This window comes from Ptychodera flava, chromosome 21, assembly GCF_041260155.1.
Source record: "Ptychodera flava strain L36383 chromosome 21, AS_Pfla_20210202, whole genome shotgun sequence".
NCBI lineage: Eukaryota > Metazoa > Hemichordata > Enteropneusta > Ptychoderidae > Ptychodera > Ptychodera flava.
This window is the reverse complement of record NC_091948.1, coordinates 1,232,386-1,253,425: the sequence shown is the minus strand read 5'-3', so window position 1 is coordinate 1,253,425 and position 21,040 is coordinate 1,232,386. Positions and strand designations below refer to the sequence as shown.

The following is a 21,040-nucleotide window of genomic DNA, read 5'->3' as shown; positions in this document are numbered from 1 at the left end:
ACATTTTGGTTACCATAGTGTCACTATTGTTTACATAACTATCATGTGACAGGTAATTTGCATAACCTTTCAAAAATCGGTTTTCCCTATGTTTTGTTTCAATGCTTTGAGATATGTGGCTGAAATTCATGTGAGTGTAAGCTATCCTACAGGTCTTCAAAAGCGTGTCTCAGAATTTTTTTAAACCTTCTTAAACAGTTTTTATGCCAGAAAAACTTCCAGAGCAGTGAATTTTACATAGTTGATTTCTTTAAATTGTGCTCCAAAAAAACTAAGCAAGATATAGAAAATCTGAGGACACTTTGAAAGAGCATTGTGACAGCTTGCATTCCAGCAAGTTTGAGTCAGATATTTTGAAGTATTGAGACAAAACATAGGGAAAACCGACTTTTGAAAGGTTATGCAAATTATCTTGTCACGTGATAGCTATGTAAACAATGGTGACACTGTGGTTACCAAAATGTTCCCATATATGTAGGCTTTCAGAAAATGTATACTTTACGGGGGTTCTGAGTTTATTAACCGTTAGAGAATTGGTAGATTAAAAAGGTCACATTTCTTGTCTTGGAACCTTAATTATAACACGCCACATGCTCATTCCGTGTCGCGATTCGCCAGAATACGTCACGTGACGAGAAAATAGATACGTCTAGTCCCCATCGGATCGAAAAAAGTGACGTCAGAGGGTATTTTTTGAAAAGCTATTTCCCTAGGGAAATAGTTTTGACCAAATTTGGGAAAGTGCCCGGTCACGTGACCGTAGTGTCGTCTGCAGCTTTGCAACAATGGCGGGTGAGTAGAATGTGATGTGCGCCGGGGATAGGTGACGACACATTTTTTAAAACAGATTTTCCAACATTTTCCAACATTCCAACAGCGTATGTAGGAACTTGAACAGCTCATCGACGGAAAAGATTAAAGTGCGACTAGGGATGTCGCTAGGTATGCTTAGAATATTTTTGAAAGAAAGTGGTACCACGTACAACTGAAAGCGCTGTGGAAACATCGCCCAGTAAACTTGTCACAATGGATTGTTGAGGTACAAAATATCAAAACACATTAAAAACTATATAACAATACAACATGAGTAAGTGGTGTGTTATAAAACACCTATAGCCTGGTCTTTATTCGGGCTATAGCGCTCGTCTATTACCCCTCGTGGCCGTGTGTTACCAGAAACACATCGCTATACCCCTCGGCCTACGGCCTAGGGGAATAGCGATGTGTTTCTGGTAACACACGACCCCTCGGGGCAATAGACGGGCGCTATAGCCCTCATGACCAGGCAATATGTGTTTACTATACAGGACATTCTGCCCCTGTCACAGGCCCTGTGCTAGTTCTTATCCAACTCTGTGGCACAGATCTGTGTGGGCAAAGACATCGATGTTACAGTGACTGATATTTTTGTTCATTTCATCAACATGAATTTGTCATTTAAAACTTCCAAGGACATAAAATACCCCAAAATGTTTGCTACAACGAGACTGACAGACAGACAGGCAGACAGAGACAGAGACACACAGAGAGATATTCTTGATAAAACTGTTTAAGACAGACGGGCAAACTTTTTGCTCACTGTGTGATGTCTAAGGAAATAAAGATAGACCTAGTGTTGGCACTTATTATGTAAGTCGTCCTACAAATACCGGAATTCAAAAGTGACCATAACTAATTTGGAAAAAATGTCCTGACGAGTTTTACTGTCTCTCTTTTATGAAGTAAAAAAGTCATTTGCTTGACTCAATCATAATTTTCTATACTTTGCCCTGTTTGACATTTACTAAACGCTATCAGATACGGAAAATGTTGAATTTGTCAATGACTATTTCAAACATCTTAGACCGAAAAACTCATCCAGAAACAACCTAGAAAAACCAAGTTTTTTGCAATTGTTTCCGATGAAAAAAGGTGACATACTCACGCTCGTCTTCAACATTATAACGTCGTGACGATCGACAAGAAAGTTATTGGTTGAGTTTTCATGTTTGTTTCGTAATTTGTTGGACAGTTTTAACAAAAGACAATCACTTCGAATTTTTGTTTTGTATTATTTCAGCATAAACAGGATTTGAAAGCGTCATTTTCAAAGTACTCTGCGCTAGCTTAGAGTGTTAATTTGGCTCGGACTTTCCATCAAAACAGCAATTTGGAGACTGTGCTACGATGACCTAACCAAGCAGTGCTTGTCAGACGGTTGCTAAAACCTCAAACATGTCCTTATTTAATACCTTAAAAAATTCTCTATCTAAAATAATGGAGGCTCTTCAAATTATCACGCTAACGTGAAGCATGCTATCTGGCCTTCCTCTGAAATAGAAGGAATGCATTTATGGCAGTCGATGTGGGAGAAGTCTTACTCGAGTGCATAGATGTTAATCTAGACTTGGCGCCGCCCTCACACCCCTTCCAACAACTTCAGGGACCTTTACTTCGTTATTCTATGAAATTACCACAATAGTATCTTAGATAAAGGCCCTACAACAGCCGATAGCTGGTAAAGGGATTTAGAATATCCGATAACTTAAAGCTACGTTCACAAATAACGGCGGGGGCTGGAGGAATCGCGATTGAAATCTTATATTCTCAGATCCCCCCGTCTATAGATCAAAATTGTTCAAGTGCCCCCTCCCCCCTCGATTATCATATAGCAACATACATATCAGGGATACACGCAAAAACAACATAATAACAAGAGCCACATTCCTATAAGGCAAGTTCTTAAATTGAGTCATTTTTAAACACAGTTGATTTTTTGGATTTATCAGTTTAAGCCGACTTCAGGTAATCCAACTTTGACCAAGTAAATGGCACCTGCTGAAGAGCACACATAATGTCAATAATGAAAGAGTATGCAAATTGTGAATTTCTGTCTACATTTTCCCAAATTTTGACAATATTTTTATTCAGTTTATACAACTGTGTTCTTGTTCTACTCCCTGCAGCATGTCGAACTGTCCAGTATTCTGCTTAACAACACAGTCTATGTATGTGTTCTGTGCATTGTATCATTGACAAATGACTTTCAGTCTGCACTCTAATTCAATTATCATCTAATACACATTTATATATACAGGCTTTGTAGATAAAACTGAATATTATTGTGTGTTTAGCATACTGTAGGGAGAAAGCAAGAAACTGTATTTGATATATTGCATAAAAATATATTTGAAAAAATGATCAACAGTCGCAGCTTCTGCCCCGTTACTAGGCCAACTTGTTTGGGTTTTTTTTACAAAGACCTAGACTGAAAGATTCAGTCGCGTGCGGGCGCTCCGGCGCACTGCGACCTACGACCCTTTACCACGGGCCGAGTTCGATTGTAACCCGAGTAGCGACCCGAGTAGCGCGCGTCGCAACCGAACGACTTCGAGTTGCTACTCTGATGACGAAAATTACGTCATTTGACCTTTGAACTGAACCCGGGCCTCTCCTGCGTTACGACCAAGGTTACTTGGGTTAGAACTCGACAAAATGGCCACCAAACAATCGTGAGTAGATACAGTTTTTTATATATTTTTGTCATTTTCGAGAAAGAAAGCGGTAACCGACGCTTTTGCATTAACTAACCAGCAATGTTCATAACTTTTACAGTGCATCTGTATCTATGCACTTGCTGTACTTGTGCAGACGACAAAATCTGACGATACTCTCTTTGCAAATTTGAAATTTGAGTGGTTTGCCGTGGTACTTGGGCATCTCAGCTTGTGCGGCTGGCGCCTTGCCTCAAGGTACGAGCCGCACGACAGAAGTCCAAGCCCCACGGCCAACCAAGGTTATATATTGCAGCTAGGTAGTATATATGTTTTACTGTGATACTCCCGATTTTCCGGCATTTTTTTTTTGTTATTATTTTTTCGACATGATAAATGAAATGCAAAACCGATCAGGCAACGTCAATATTATTTTCATATTCTAAATTTAATGTTTCACGTCAGCTTTCAGCTTGAAATTGTTGATGCGGCGAACGAAAATCGCCCACGAACAGTTATTCAAGTCCAGAAAGAAATTGCAGATTTGTTGAAATCACCGAACCTTGGTAAGTATTACTTAGTAACGACAAATAAACGCAAAAGTTTCATCAAACGTCATGCAGCAGTCGTTTTGTTTATTTTTGCGTTGAATGAAGTCAGCTGACTGGAAATTATGTACTGATACATTGTAACGATACAAGTCAACCTATGTCCATGTGTGAGGTCTGTACTTGCTATTCTGACCATAGTATTTTTTGTGCGAGAGTTATGCAGCATGATGACATATGCACTGTAAGTATTATGTTTACTGGGCAAATTATATTAACTGTGCATCTATGTTATGTTTTTTTTCCCTTACATTTCTACTGGCCTTAGTGCCTAGAGCCTGATTAAAATAAATAAACAAATAAATTAATTAATGAATAAAAATTGATTCGTGACTTAAATACACTAATTATTATCTTGAATAGACTCCAACATCAAACAAGCTATACTTAACCAGGCTATAGCAGCACATAACGGAAAACAAAAAGAAAATGGAAAGCAAACTAGTCAGCATAGCAAAGATGGAGAGAATGAAACACAAGCACAACAAGATCAAGTAGAGCCTACAAAAAAAACAAGCACAGAAAACAACACTAACATAGATAAAGTTCATATCTGGACAGATAGGGAAGAAACTTTATTAGTTGTTCTGAGATCAGATATGGAAGATGTGTTTAAACAAAGTGTAAGACATGAAAAATTGTGGCAAAGCATTGTGTCAGAAATGGAAAAAGCAGGTATTTATGTTACTATTTCACAAGTGAGAGATAAATGGAAAAATCTAAAAAAGTCCTACATGGAAGTAATCGATAATAGAAAGAAAACTGGTGGTGAAAGGAAAACTTGTAGACATTTCAAAGAATTTGATAATCTGTATGGGATGAAAGAGTCTACAAATCCTACATGTACCATTGACTCCCTTAATCTAACAGACACAAGTAACAAGAACAAGGATTCTATAGTAACAACAGTGACAGAAATGACAGACATGACAACGACAAATACAGCAGACACAACACAAACCACAGCTTCTACTGATGCAACACCACGTAAATCTAGAAAAAGAAACAAAACATCTGACAGAGTTTCCCCTCAAGACAAAATAATTGCAGCAATTTCACAAATGGAAAAGAAAAATGATGATCTGTTTGAGCTAATGGAGAAGCAACACACAGAAAAAATGAAGAGAATGGATAGAATGTTGAATTTATACGAACGGTCTCTGAGTAAGAATTGAAAATTGAATTACAATGAAAAATACGATCTGAATTTCAAAAATAGTTTGTGCTAATAAAAGTCACCCTTAATTTTTTGAGTGCTTTGATAGGTTTCCTAAATATTTCAGTAGAGGTCTTTTGTTGTCTGTAACAAACACAATGATTTTTTGAATAATTTTTTTCATCTGGACATTAGATGGCCTTCATTGATTTCCATACAATTACAAATATTCATTGTCCACAGTTTTACCAAAAATGTTTCATAATGACCAACATCGATCTTGTGTAATTTTTTAAAAATTTCATCACAGTTTTTCATCCAGTTGACTGTTTTGATCATTTCAAATTTTTTATCAAAAACTGTTCCATGAAATAGTTGATGTTCTTTGTGGATAGATGGGAGAATTATTAATTGACAGGAATTAAAATATGCTTAACTTTTCAAAAATGCACACAAAATTTAATCAAATAGAGAAACAGTAATGCAAAGTTTAGCACTTAGTCTTTTTCAAAACTTCTATTGAAAATAGTTGACTTTTTTGTTTAAATTTCAAACCTTGGTACAAGTAATATGTTCAAAAATACATCTCCATTTATAGCAAGCCAGAGAGAATTGATTTGTAAAATATTATAATTTTAATAAAAATGATAGTGATTTAGTATACCTTGTGTAAAATTATTATGTAATTATTATAGCTGGCATAGCAGTGGGTAAGTTTATTAAATCCTAAAAAAGAAAATATTTGTAAGTTATTATATCTTGAATAGAGTTCATAATAAGTTAGTTGAGAAATGTACAATGAATTGAACTGATCTGTAATTTTATATGACTTAGATAGAATTGATATGTAACGTATTATGTCTTGAATAGAATTTGAATTGTTATTTACTTCAGTACAACTGATGTGTAATGTATTATACCTAGAATAGACTTCACATGTACTGTAGTATACCTTGAATAGAATTTGAATTGTAATTTACTTCCATTCAGTAGAACTGATATGTAATGTATTATACCTAGAATATACTTCACATGTACTGTAGTAGACTTTGAATAGAATTTGAATTGTAATTTACTTCCATTCAGTAGATATGTAATGTATTATACCTAGAATAGACTTCACATGTACTGTAGTATACCTTGAATAGAATTTGAATTGTAATTTACTTCCATTCAGTAGAACTGATATGTAATGTATTATACCTAGAATATATTTCACATGTACTGTAGTATACCTTGAATAGAATTTGAATTGTCATTTACTTCCATTCAGTAGAACTGATATGTAATGTATTATACCTAGAATAGACTTCACATGTACTGTAGTATACCTTGAATAGAATTTGAATTGTAATTTACTTCCATTCAGTAGAACTGATATGTAATGTATTATACCTAGAATATATTTCACATGTACTGTAGTATACCTTGAATAGAATTTGAATTGTAATTTACTTCCATTCAGTAGAACTGATATGTAATGTATTATACCTAGAATAGACTTCACATGTACTGTAGTATACCTTGAATAGAATTTGAATTGTAATTTACTTCCATTCAGTAGAACTGATATGTAATGTATTATACCTAGAATAGACTTCACATGTACTGTAGTATACCTTGAATAGAATTTGAATTGTAATTTACTTCCATTCAGTAGAACTGATATGTAATGTATTATACCTAGAATAGATTTCACATGTACTGTAGTATACCTTGAATAGAATTTGAATTGTAATTTACTTCAGTAGAACTGATATGTAATGTATTATACCTAGAATAGATTTCACATGTACTGTAGTAGACATTGAATAGAACAAGTGTGTAATTTAATATACTCATTTGTAACATCTTAGATAGGACAATACTGGAAAAGGGTCTTTGCTTTTCCAGGAAGAGTTTTTATGCAAATGTGGATTCCAATCATTATTAATGTTTTTAGCTTTATAGCTTCTGACTATAACATTAATATTTAATGCAATAAAATATTTATAAATATATGATCTTAATTTATCAATAAATATCTGATTAATTTGTAATATGACACTATCTTCTCTTATTAAAATTACTGCTAAACCTGATGTTTTATTGTGTCACTGTATAAATCCTTGTACTAGAGTAATATGTAGTCAATTAACCCACCACTGTGTCTTATGTAAAGGCATGGGAACTGTGTAAACATTTATGTTAGCTTTGTTTCAGACTCTGCAATGAGTAAAGTAATCAAAATTGTACCCATCCATAATCTAATAATATACATGGTCAATTGTTACAAACACAGACACAAAACAGCACAGAACAGACAGTAAAGTATCGGTACACACAACAAAGTCAAATCAATGGAAGAAAGATATGTGGACCTCTGGCAAAAAGATCAAGAAGTGATGTTGAGAAAGCGTATGCCCTGGGGTCCTTTTGAATGAAATAAGTAGAAAACTGATGAGACCATGGAATTGAAATATTTACAGGTGAAACTATTGACCACTAGAAGGTAAACTGGATTTGGCATTGCACAGGATGACACAAATTAATTTTTTGGATAAATTAAGAAATTTTGTCAGAGCTGTTTAACTTATGTATGACACTGAAGAATTCATCTGGAAATTTCAAATTCTTTGTAAGAAATATATTTCTATGAAAATATTTGAGTATCTCTTCACATATAGTACATGTACCGTATATGAGTACAAATGAACCCTTGTATTAGCTGTGATAACTTTTGTCATTTCTGAGACATTTGATAAAAACACATCAAACAATAATGTAATGAATGAACAATGCCTTTAATGCAAATCACTGACAAATAATCATAGCAGTGAATTTTTTTACAAGTATTTCAAATATTTAAAAAATTAACAATGCTTGTAGTTAAATAACTGATTAGTGTAATAATACTTGACAAAACGATTTCATTGAATAGTCTTTCTGTAACATATAAAACATATTTATAATTTATGTCTAACAATAAATTAAGAGAAGGATTAAGATTAAATATTTCAGGTTAGAAGTACATTCAGCAAAATTTAATATTAATTTTTTTCTTATAACAGCCAAACAACTTTCAAGATTAAGTCTCACTGATTTTTGAATTATCCCTTATTGTAAATGATTCATCAGTTGTTGTCTTCTGACAATACCTCCAGGTGCATTCACATGAATATTTGGATATTGGTTTGGATCATTGATATGTTGTGGATCTAAATCAATATAGTTTTCCACGTCATCATGATGGACAATGCATAGATTGTGCAGAATACAACCAGAAATAATGGTCTCACACACATCCTCTGGACTATGCATTGGCAATTCTCTGAGCCTCCTCACACGCCCCTTTAAATGCCCAATTGATCTTTCAACATTTTGACGACAAGATGAAAGTACACGATTAAACCTGCGTTGTTGAATATTGAGAAATCCATTGTCTCTGAAAGGAGTGATGAGCCATTCTCTCAGAGGGTAGGCTGAATCACCAATGATATATTTTCCGGGATCCAGAGTCACTTGATCTGTCTCAATTCCTGTAAACACTGAAGAATTCCGAAGGACACGGGCATCATGTGTGCAGCCAGGCCATCCAGTGTATGCGTTAGTGATCAATAGATGATCGTCTACAATGACCTGGAAAAAAATGAGATGCAACTAAACTCAGCAAATTCCCAAATATTCACAGCAGAATAAAGTGTCTCCGTGTAATAAGATTATGAAACTTTTCAAAATAGAATATATTCCTCCAAACAGTTGACTGCTATAACTCACCATCCAGCATTTCACAATTACCCCTCCTGGCCCATAATGGATGAAAGCGAAGTTTACATGACATTATGTACGAGGCAAAGCCGAGAACATTATGTTGTGTAAAGTTTACTCAAGTCCATTATAGACACTGAGGGGGTGTATCATTGCTATTACTTTGTAGTTTTGGCAATGCTAGTGATTTTCTAGCTTTGTAGAAAACATCTTGGGCCACAATAATCAGATAATCAGATACATTATCAGTAATAGTCCAAGGGTATGATGTCACAACATTCACTGGTATTGACAAAGCTGTAATATAATATTACATAAATGGACAAACCTCTCATGATGGAACAGCATGCATTATAATCAAAACTATCATTATAAATAAGAAATCCTCACCTGAAGTTGCATTGATGCATAACCTTTCCTATTGATATAATCCTGAGCTCCACCAATACAACCTGACAGTCGAATGTGAGTTCCATCAATAATTCCGACGACACCTGGCAAACCATAATCAAGCTGGAAGCCCTGGGAAATCTCCCTTTGTCGCTCCTGTGCTGGCCACTTGATAATCTGGAAAAAAGGAGAAAATATGGATAAATTTTTTCATCTAAGTGAATTTTTTAAACTTTCTTCATTTAATTATTTGCTAACATATTTTAATCTTGAAAATTGTGAGAACTTTTTAAAAGGTTAAAAGACAAAAATGTGTAGAAAAATTACATTATTAGACCTAGATCACAAAAATATACAATTCCCAAAAAATCACATCCTCCATAATCAATCATGAACAAATTTAAATATTTAATGGATTGTTTGACACTATGAAAATTTTCATATGTCACTTTTATTTTCACTGTGTTTGTGTCATGTTTTGTAATGAAAGTTGTGGCAAAAAACAACTCCACAATCCCAGACAAAACGACTCTACAAGTGTAAAACTTGATGAGTTCACTCTTTCTCCACCAAAGAAACTTTGCTCTATCTAATAAGAAACATCAATACTCTATATATTAATAATCATAATCTATATTTCTTATATAGTACATTACATATTTAAATATCTCAATGCAATTTACATTAAAAGTGAAAAATAATAGCAATAAAAAAAATTATCAATAAAAGTAACAACTTATAAAATCACAGAATGGTTAAAAGTAGATCAAAATATTAAACTCATATGTAAAATGACTTAAAAGTGTAAGTTTTTAACCTTACTTTAAAATTATCAAATTACTGAGGTGCACAAAGGTGTGACGGTGTGCGGTAAAGAATTCCACAGATGAGGCACACAAATTGAAAAAGCTCTCTATCTCCGTAGTAAGATGTGCGACCAATGGGTTGACGTAAGTTAATTTCCCCATTAGAATGTGAACGTAAGGTGTGACTGGTACAACGTCTAATCAAAAGCTCATCAAGATAAGATGGTACATGGCTACAGATAGCTGTGGGTCCACAGCTGTGGTGTTTTCGGACGGGATTTCCACCTTTTAGGGACTAGTTTTTACTTTTCCAATACCGGGTTAAAGAATCGGAAAAGTCAAAACCAGCCCCTAAAAGGTGGAAATCCCGTCCGAAAACACCACAGCTGTGGACCCACAGCTAGGCTACAGATAACTTTGAAAGTAATACAAAGAATTTTGAAATAGATGTGTTGGACAGGCAGCCAATGGAGGTCACAAAGAATGGGCTATGATCACTTTTCTTCTTCCTGGTGGCAAGTCGAGCTGCCGAATTTTGAATTGTTTGCAGTTTGCGTATTCCAAATGAAGGGAGGCCGAAAAGTAAACTATTGCAATAATCCAAGCGAGATACAATGAAAGCATGACTTGAGGGCCGATCTCATACATTACGGATTTTGCCTATCTTTAATTAATGCTAAATATAGTTCTGTTCCCAAATATACCATAAAAACAATACAGAAAATAGAATGTGTACTTACATCTTTCATCGTAGCAATGACAGCTTTGGTTACACGCTTTACCAAAGAATGAACTGTCGATTTTGAGAGATTGAAAATGTGCCCAACTTCCCTGATTGATTCTTGATTTACCATGTACCAAATCCACACCAACAGCTGTTTTTCCGGGCTCACTTGAGGTCGGCCACCAGGATGCTCAATTGAAATAACACGGGAGATTCTACCCAGTACAATGGTGAAGATATCTTTGCAGATACGGAAGTGTATGCAGAAATCTTGCAAAGAATACTGTGGTACGACATTTTCTGCAAAGTTTGTAATCCGTGGGACACATTTTCGGCGCAAAAACAAACAACTCAGAGCGACAATGATAGCAGTATTTGTCCGGAGTTGAATAACTGCTGCGGAGTCTAAAGCTTGGTCACAATCCTCAAAAAAATTTCGAAAAACTAGAAATTCATTAAACTCGGTCGCCATTATTGTTTACATAGGTTGCTACTCTGTTGTCGTTCGTTTCGTATCTCCCGGGTTACATTTCTGCGCATGCTAAGTAGTGTCCAATGACGTAAGCGTTAGCTACCCGGGTCGCTACCCGGGTCAGAATCGAACTCAGACCCTTTACCACGTAGGTCGCAGTGCGCCGGAGCGCCCGCACGCGACTGAATCTTTCAGTCTAACAAAGACCATACATGTTTAGATGTTTTCGAGATAAAATTCATGAAATGTGACAAAGTGTTTAATTATAGTTCTAGCTAACATTATACTAGAAAATGGATGACATTTACATGTTATTCAGTTTTCATTGAATTACCTGACAAACCTTGGAATTGGGGAATGTAAAGGTAAGAAACTAAAAAACTTAGTCCCCCTATAGGCAGTGAAAAACTTTCATATCCCTCCTCCACTACCCCTAAAATTTTCGAATCCCCTGAATTCCTCCAGCCCCCTCCCCCCGCGCTTTTTGTGTATGTAGCCTAAAGACTGTACGTTTTAAAGGAATTTGTCTCACGTTTGCCATTCCATGTTCCAACAATTTAATCGACTTGAGGGTGACGCATAGTCAAATAAATTTGGGCCATCGGTCAATCAGAAATTCATCTCCAATGTTTTTAATCTTTACGGTCTGGATATGGCTTTTGCAGATCGAGGTCGTACGGCGGAGAAGGGCCCGAGCGTGCTCGGGCCCTTACGCCGCCGGCGTACGCTGTACGAAAAAGGTCCACATTAGCCGTATCAAGGCTGTAAAGATTTTATCAAACGGTAGTGCAAGTGTACATTTCCTTCTAACTACGTGATCGGCAGCATCACGATTATCAGGAAGCTGTTTGTTTGTTCGTGTGTCTATTCCAATTACAGGTGTTCATGGCAACTTATAATCTTGTTATTCGTGAGAAATATAAGATTAGGGAATAGGGCCTAATTTATCTCCTGCAGTGACATTTAAATGACGCGTAAATATTTTTAGAATCTCAGTAACACCCTTATTAGCGAATCTTTGCTTTATCACCTAAACAATTAAGGCATGTAGGATCAGAAGGCTATCCGGTCAAGGGTCACATTCTTTCATTAGGAAAAATCCTGCACCAAATCATTTATCATTTAAAGACATGCATGACATTTTGACAGTTTTTTTGTATTTTTAAAGCCCACCCTGCAGGTTCGGAAATTGCTAAGGCACCAGGCATTATATGGAATGATGTCAAATATGTAATAGAAAGTGTAACACTACTTTAGAAAATAGCTGCACGAGGTTTTAAGAATAAAAGCCGCGGTAGTGGTAACTTTTCTGATGAATTTTCCATTTTGGGTGTAAAATACAGTTCCTTGTCTAGATATCAGTTTATTCTTCCTAGTGTTCAACTATTCAGCACGGCCTTAATTTGTTCATTGTCCCTTGTCTAGCTTACCTCTAAAAATTGCATATTTACACAAATGTAAAGTCCTTAGGGGAACACTTGAAGCTGGTTCCATTCTCACTTTTTAGTCTGTAATATTTTCTATATAAAGCACGCTTTTTCCAAAAACTCAGAGTTGCTCTCTGCTCTTAATTTACTGAATAGTTTGTTTTCAACTCTTGATCTGTCGGTTACACAAATGCCGCCTAGTAGTAGTCTTCATCCAGACGCTATACCGCAGCCACATTTTAGCTGCAATTCCGCCCTTCTCCTAAGCGCCCTACAGACGTATGTATATACACACGTCTATACACAGTATGCACAGTTTACTGCAATATACACAAGAGACGACGGTTGTGTTTATGCTTGAAGCTTCTCTAAAAATGTTGTCAGGCGGGCAGTCCTGTCTACTGTAATACCAGCGACGTAGAGTGACATTTTCACATTAAGTCGTTTAATTTAACGGATGTTTGTTCATGTTTTTCTCTGATTGACAGAATCCAAAATGAGCATAAGTTGACTTCATTTTAACATCAGTTTACCACGACATTCTATTTGAAATATGTCCCTAAACTGAAATTACTGCAACACTTCTGTACTCCCCACGAGTTATTCAACAACTTATCGAAAAACGTCTTTCCTATGTAATGGCGTCTATATATATATCTCGAAGCAAGGATAGTACTCGTAAACAATATACTGTATATTTGCATTTTATAATTCCGGCCGTTTCCTGGTGGAATATCGGCAGAATTCATGGGTCAAATTACTTCTGCCATAAAGAAAATGAAATATAAAGTATTTCATTGCTCTAACGCCGCCAACTAAATGGCAAGTGATAAAATGTTTTACAAGGACTTTTCAAACATTCAAACATGATGTTGTTTGCCGTCATTGCGTGTCATCCTCCTCCCGGGGTACGCTTTACGATTAATGAAATCACTATACATGGAATACTAAGCTGATTGCCACTCCTTTGTGTGTCCCTGGCAACGGACCAGTTGAGGAATGGCACTGGACATTGTCTGTCACCGTAACTACCGAGAAATGTCTCGAGGCGCTTAAAGTAATACGTGCATCGAAACTGAAATACTTACACTTCTGTTGAAACTTTCCGCAAAGAAACTTTCCAACTTTCTCCTACGGAATCAAGAATAAAAGTGGTCAACAGTCAAATTTTGGTGCTAGAGAAACAAATTACCTTACATTTACCAATCATAAATTTGAAATAGCCGCAATTCCTGAGTTACTCTGTGGGGGAAAAGTTATGTTAAAGGGCCATTATTTGTAACTTTTGACCATTTTTTACCTCGGAAAATTCCATGTTGGAGGCTCATATTTGTTGCAAAATGTCGTCTTACGAAGAAACAAACATGATTAGTGATGTTATAGCCACATAAAACTGCTAATTTTTGTTCAAACGTGTTGCCCTTCCGAGCTCGTTTGTTGACGTCTGGCATGCTCAGCGTGCTGGGGAGAACGCAGATAATGTTGACGCCGCGATCACGCCAGATGTACAAGTTCACGTTTATTGTGGGATCAAAACAACATTGCGTCGTGGATTGCCAGACATCTGGCTACGCAACGTGCTCGGACAATGGACTATGACGTGATACCGGGCATAAGCAATGAATATTTATTTTGAAATCGCTGTGAATGGCTCGCGCAGGTGCAGAAGAATGCCTACGTTGCAATCCGCGTGTCAACAGAGTTTGTATTTCTGTCCGGACAAAAATTGAAAATTTCGTTGTAAAATCACATGTTATTTAGTTGTAGGGCACGTAATGTTTCCGAATAATATGCGATTCTCTGTTATTTGACAGGCTATTCAACATGAGCCAGTGATCATTTCAATCAAAACTAACGGAAAAATCGCAAGAAGATACAGCTAATGGAACTTTAAACTAAAGAGGTGAACATTTTACTTACTCAAAGAACTTAAAAATGCCCTCACGCCTCTTCCCGCTAGGTCACAATATACTAGAGTTAGCTTAATGGTCACTTGCAGTTTCCAATCTGCTATTAATGCCGCGGGGTAACTGCTTATCGGTGATTTGTACGTGCTATCACTCTTATAACGCTCATATGACGACACGGTAATCTTCTGTGTAAATTCCACACTTTACAAACTCACAGGAACAAAAACAGCCGATCGGCCACTTTCTGGTGGGCAACAAAATTCTATCACCCTTCATACTCTCTACATTATGTAAATATAGCTAGGACTCGATTAGCTTTGACAGTAATTTTCACCGTGTACGGTGCCAAAGATTAATTCGTAAAATGGCTACATGCTCGAGAAATGCGAAAGACACGATATTCTTACTTACAAACAATGTATAGCGACATTACAGACGGTAAAAATTGACCCTATTCACTGTTGAAAATAACCACTACTGGTAACCGTCAGGCACTTTCGATCGTCCGTAAACGCCTATATTATTATGGATTTCAAGGCATGCCATTTTCAAATTCTAGTTCATGTTAGTATCTTCTCGGGGATAGGGTGAACAAAAAATGCAAGCATAATGACATGACTTCATTAAACGCCAGAGAGCGGTTAAAATATAGTGTTTAAAAATGGGGAAATGATCAATTGCTCAACCTACTGGTTGGTTTAACAGAATAACAATATATGTTCAAAATCAAAATTCTGTACAGAAATTATAAGGGAAGACTGCATTTGTTTGCCAATTTGTTTTTTTTTTCAAAATTTCAAAGGAATAATAACATAACTTCAACAATATTTTCAAATATTATTTTATCAAACAACGTTAAGTGGACTGCAACAATATATTGAAAATTCGTGTGCTCTATTGGTTATCGTAAAAAAATCAAAATTTCAGGAAAAGCTATGATAATGACACTGAATATTTTGTCAACGTATGCGATTGCATCACTTGAGGAAAGTATTGAAGATGTTGGGAAAGTAAGAAATTATGTTGAAACTGACGGGATCAATTAAGGAATAAACTCATCGACAGAGTATTTTGTTAGTTCCTAACACTGAGTGTCACGTATTCGATAGAAATGAAACAGAATTTCGGATTTCGTTCAGCTTAGCAGTTCTCACCTAAGAAGTCTCTGAGAACCATGAATCGCCTTTACACATGAGCTCATAAGGGAATCCGAAAAGAAATGAGTGGGATATAAGATACATCAACACGTTCACCAAGGCTTGTGTGAGTGAGTGTTTAAAATGATACTTACCTGTACGTCGCTACGATTCCGCCACTGTCAGATGCACAGAGTTACTAGTCATGTTGGGCGATCGAGACAGTTCTCCCTGCATACTGAGTCGCCCGGAAACTTCCTGCTGCATCGTTTGATTGACTTATCACGTGACAGAATCAATATGACCGCCCATCGCGGAAACGACCCCCTCCCAAAAGGCCAGAATAGTCTTGGCTCCATTCCGAGTTTGCTGTTCTTGTCAAGAAATCAAGACATAATAGACGAAGGGTACATTTCGCCGGAATATGATGATACGTAGTCGTAAGATTACAAGATTGTTTATGGTAATGTGCACCTCAAAAACCGAAAGTTTTTAAACCTTTGCTCAAATTTTCCTAAGAATCTTTGAACTATTCTTATTCACAGAGTAGAATTTCACCGTGCGAATGTTGGAATTAGAGAAACACATTACTCAAAATTTACTAGTAGCTGAAATTCACAATGGCGGCTATCCCTGTGTTAACTGTAAAGTGAAATACTAAATTTCCAATTTCCACAGAAACATAAGAGCGTATCTTTAGGGTAATCTACAAGCTTCAAAATGAGTTCTCACAAGCAGTAGACTAGGGCAACTTTATTAAAAAGTTGAAAATCCAAATATATGCCCCTGAGGCGCATTCCACCTGAACGATGAATACATTTGTTAATTGTGAAGAGAGTTGCTGACACAGAGTGTGCGATCAGTCTTCTTAATACTATTTCAATGCGACCGTACCGACAATGTTACGGACACACCGGTCAGCGAAGTCGGCCTACTGAAGTACATGTATGACATCATCAAGGTGAACACTCTACGGACTTGTTTACAGGGAGACGGTGGCAAGAAAAGGTTTGTGGAGAAGTACTGTCTATCAATGCTGCACAGCTCAGAGCGATGTGTGCAGGAAGTAATGTCCTATGACTCAGTATCATCAAAGCACACAGGCTTTTTCAGTACACGGACTACCATGGTGAGAATTTTGAAAATCGACCAAAATATTATTGTTACTAGTATCTTTCCGAATGTCATTTTTTTAATATTTTGAAAATTAATCAGTTCTGCTAAACTAGGAGATCAAAGCTGCAAAGTTCAAAAAAATCTATGTGTTCCCGTAAACTTTTATGTGCGAGAGACGGGCTTGCACTGGATCTGGAACATTGACAAACTACGGTGAAATATTGAAAACAACGCTTTTACTTACAATGTATTCGAGAATAATACTTGATCTCATATCTGCGCTTTTTTGTCGGGGGGGGGGGGGTTGCCACCATCACTGACTGTAAGAGTTCGTTGACCCAGAACGTACATGAAAGTTGCAGGACGTAGCGATGTCGATAGGAGTATAAACCTAAATTAAAGGAATCTTTCAGTAATAAGATTTGTTAACGTGCCCAAGCGTTACGATGATTTACGATTCTCCGCATGAGCTCGGTATCTGCATCTGAACGTAAGGTAGTGACGGTAAACGGAACAGTGTGAGTCCGTTCGCTGTACTGTCGGGAACAGGCTTGTGGCTGGCCATATTTAAAGTAAAAAGAAAATAATAACTGTGAATATTGCAGCCAGCCGATTCAGTCAATCAGCACATTTCATTTTGAATAGATGTAGGCTACCTGCATTTCTTTTATTCATCATCCCCGTCAGATTTCGATATGTAAGAAAACATAAACACCTACAAAGGGATCTACCTATTTACCTATTTGTAGGGCTTAAGCTTGTGATTCCTACACTGATTTTCAACTGAGACAGCTCATTGGCATCAAAATTACTGAGACAAGGATACACAACAAAAAGACTCGTTGGGACTTTCAAAAAGTGCTACTGTCGATATGACGACATCGTGGCCAAATATGACACCTCGGTCACTCAAATGATTAACGACAGCATTCCCGGCTTTGACTTATTACAGTGATTCACATCCCTGTATCTTTTCATACAATATTTAGACAATGTTGGGACCAATCCTGATGGTGTAGCATGCTAGCAGGGTATGCTTACCCATTCCGGACACCTGGTACCACCACTATCTATCAGTGGTTCAGGATGGTCCTACTTAAATTTGTAAATCACAATTGTCCCATGGACCTGGTAATATATTACCTTGAATGGAAATGATTATTGGACTAGTTTTATGTCATTTTGGTACGTAGGCCTATAGTTTCACTTATTTAATCATTTAATGTCAAAGTATATAATCACACTCAAAATAATATTATTTACATTGCATCAAACTTCTGAACTTGATGTGTAACATAGCACATCAATGTCATTGTCTTGTGAATTTGTGTGGCATGTGTGGGGAATGCCATAGCATTGTTAACATTCAGAGTACTTCTCAAGTGATAGTCATTTGAACTCAAAATATACATTTCACGGAGTTGTGATCAGAATTTACGTAGTTTATGAACAACTTTCAGCAGTTATAATGTTCATAATATCTAAGAAGCATTTTCCAAACGTACAACTTGCAAGTTTTAAGCTTATATTATCTACGCGGCCTACCACGCGACTTGTAATCATCATCTGTGAGCCACGAAATTAATTGCTGATTATTGTCAAGTTGAAAACTCGGATTGATTCATAATATCATAAGGAAAATATTAGGATGTAAACTCATGAAAAAGGTAGGAGATAAAAGTTACTCAGCGTCGAAATTTTTCATGGAACATGAAGTAGTAATTATTTGCAGACGCGACGATGCTACACAAAATCGATTTGAAGTTCAACCGATATTTAGAGTCAGACAAAAGCACAACATCGTAGTCGTCAAATTAAAATTCTTCATAGTCGGGAAAATGTTAATAAAATGGCCGACTTTGTCCCTTTAATACTCTATAAAATTTATGATTAAACCGAAACATTAAAATAACTGTGTTTGCCTAGAGTCCCCCGATCTTCGCCGTAATGCGGTATGTAAGTTGAGTTTAATTAAACAAATGCAGATTAATTCAGATTGGTTTTGGTACAGTCACTTTTGATGTATCAGGTGTACATTATATATGCGGTTAAGCTTAGTTGTTCGGTATTCTGATTCAGCGCGCTATAATGAATCCAGTTACACCGAGCCGATTGCGCTACGTATGAGACGAAAGTTGCAATTTGTAAACCACTTGTCACCCGATCAGAGACCTCCTTGTGTTGACAATAATAATAATAATAATAATAATATTTTTATGCTTGCTTGTAAATATAGGATTTACATCACATTTGTGCAATAAAAGTGTGATACAAAAATAAGTTAAAATTTTCTTCAATAAAGATAAAGTATTACAGTATAATAATAGTAGCTAATAATAAATATAACTAGGTATTTCTTTGTTTATATAAAGTAAAAATATAATCTGCAAGTTGTTCATTAAAAGATAACTCTTGTTTTGTTAGTAGAGAAATAAGCTGATTTCAGTATCGTCGTTTGGGAAATTGATTTTACTGAAAAAGTTCGTTCTTTGGACTTTGTATTTCTGACAGACTAATAAAAAGTGTGTTTCATCTTCAATACTGTTGGTGTTACACTGATTGCAGTATCTTTCAGTAATTGGGGTTTTTGGAACAGTGTGTCTCCCTTTTTCAATTGCTAGATCATGATTGCTAATGCGAAGTTTGGTGAGCAATTTTCTTTTCTCACCTTGCAACTGTGTTAAGTAGGGTTCTAATCTAAAATTACGTTTTATTTTGGCATACATTCTTAGTTTATTATTTTCATCAGAGATCAACTTTTTCAAAAGACTTCATATTGTTTGTTAAATTTGTTTTCATTAAACCAGTTATAACTTTGTGGTGTTTAAGTGATGGAGCTTTATCAAGGAGAAAGTCCATTCCATTGTCTTTAATTAAAGCACTTAAACAGTTAAACCAGGATCTATTGTTAGTGTTGTTTACCATTTGCTCCAGAAAAGCTTCTTTAGCAAGATTACAATGTGGCAGTTGTACGATATGAAGCCAGTATTTAACAATATTAAGTTTGATCTCAAGTAGAAGTGGGAATTGTCCTAGTCTCACAGCGGCATTACAAGCTTGTCTATTACACTGTAAAATGTTCTTACAAAATTTGAGGTGAGTTTTTTTCAATTGCTGATTTATCCCACTTCTTGTAATCCATGAAATCTTGTCCCCAAATCTCTGAGCCATACAGTAAAACAGGTTTAATGAAACATTGAATAGATGTAGGGAAAATTTTATCTTTTTGTTGTGCAATAAAACCCTTTTTAAACTATACAAAGATTTCGCTGCTTTATCAGCCAAATTTGTAATTGTCTCACTAAAACTACCGTTTGATTTAATTGTCAGTCCTAAGTATGTATAGCTCTTCACAGATTTGATGCATGTACTACCATAGTTAAATAAGTGTTTATCTATCAAAGGAGATTTACTAAAATTAATTGCTTGAGTTTTCTGTAAATTAACATCAAGTTTCCAATTAGAGCAAAATGTGTGTAGTGTATTTAACTCCCTCTGCAAACCTTCTTTTGAAGTAGAAATTAAGACTAGGTCATCAGCGTAAAATAATGAGTTAATTGGAGTATTATTCAACACTGGTGGTTGAGTATTTACTTTGTCTAGATTTGTTTTCAAGTCATTGACATATAAATTGAACAGACTAGGACTTAGAACACAGCCCTGTTTTACTCCTTTTTCAACTTTCAGGCTGGGCGAGATAAAATTATTTGTTTTGATGTGTATTTTTGTGTTGGTGTACATGTGTTTTATAAGTCTGTATAATTTGCCATTAATATTATTTTTGAGAAGTTTATGGAAAAGACCAACTCTCCATACCGAGTCGAAAGCCTTAGCAAAGTCAACAAAACAAACATAAATGTTCTGCTTATTGTTAATATATTTATGTATTATTGTCTTCAGGGTAAATATGTGATCTATTGTGCGATGGTTTTTGCGAAATCCAGCTTGATTATTATGTATAATATGATTGTCATCTAAAAAACTATTTACCTTTCATTTAGAATGTAAGATATGTGTTGATAGTATAAATTTTAGACCATGTTCGGAAAAAATCTAATCATGGCGAAAGTCTGTC

The 21,040-nt window shown here is 35.9% G+C and overlaps 2 protein-coding genes across 2 annotated transcripts; one reads left to right on the top strand and one right to left on the bottom strand.

Moving 5' to 3' along the window:
- Window positions 1-1,370: 1,370 nt before the first annotated feature.
- Window positions 1,371-7,312, top strand: LOC139121039 (uncharacterized). The gene is made up of 3 exons (XM_070685630.1): window positions 1,371-3,491; window positions 3,939-4,039; window positions 4,445-7,312. The coding sequence occupies exons 1-3, from the start codon at window positions 3,475-3,477 to the stop codon at window positions 5,254-5,256; spliced, it is 930 nt and encodes a 309-aa protein (XP_070541731.1). The 5' UTR covers window positions 1,371-3,474; the 3' UTR covers window positions 5,257-7,312.
- A 716-nt stretch (window positions 7,313-8,028) lies between these two features.
- Window positions 8,029-11,506, bottom strand: LOC139121038 (putative nuclease HARBI1). The gene is made up of 3 exons (XM_070685629.1): window positions 10,921-11,506; window positions 9,375-9,551; window positions 8,029-8,855 (listed from the first exon to the last, which is right to left on the bottom strand). The coding sequence occupies exons 1-3, from the start codon at window positions 11,374-11,376 to the stop codon at window positions 8,334-8,336; spliced, it is 1,155 nt and encodes a 384-aa protein (XP_070541730.1). The 5' UTR covers window positions 11,377-11,506; the 3' UTR covers window positions 8,029-8,333.
- Between the last annotated feature and the right edge of the window lie 9,534 nt (window positions 11,507-21,040).

Bases quoted from the DNA above. Each gene is read 5' to 3' on its own strand.
- LOC139121039 (XM_070685630.1), top strand. The intron at 4,040-4,444 runs GTAAGTATTACT...TATCTTGAATAG, and splicing joins GTTGAAATCACCGAACCTTG to ACTCCAACATCAAACAAGCT.
- LOC139121038 (XM_070685629.1), bottom strand. From the start codon at position 11,376: ATGGCGACCGAGTTTAATGAATTTCTAGTTTTTCGAAATTTTTTTGAG. The intron at 9,552-10,920 runs GTAAGTACACAT...CCTTTTTTCCAG, and splicing joins TCATTGCTACGATGAAAGAT to ATTATCAAGTGGCCAGCACA. The intron at 8,856-9,374 runs GTGAGGATTTCT...ATTTTTTTCCAG, and splicing joins ATGCATCAATGCAACTTCAG to GTCATTGTAGACGATCATCT.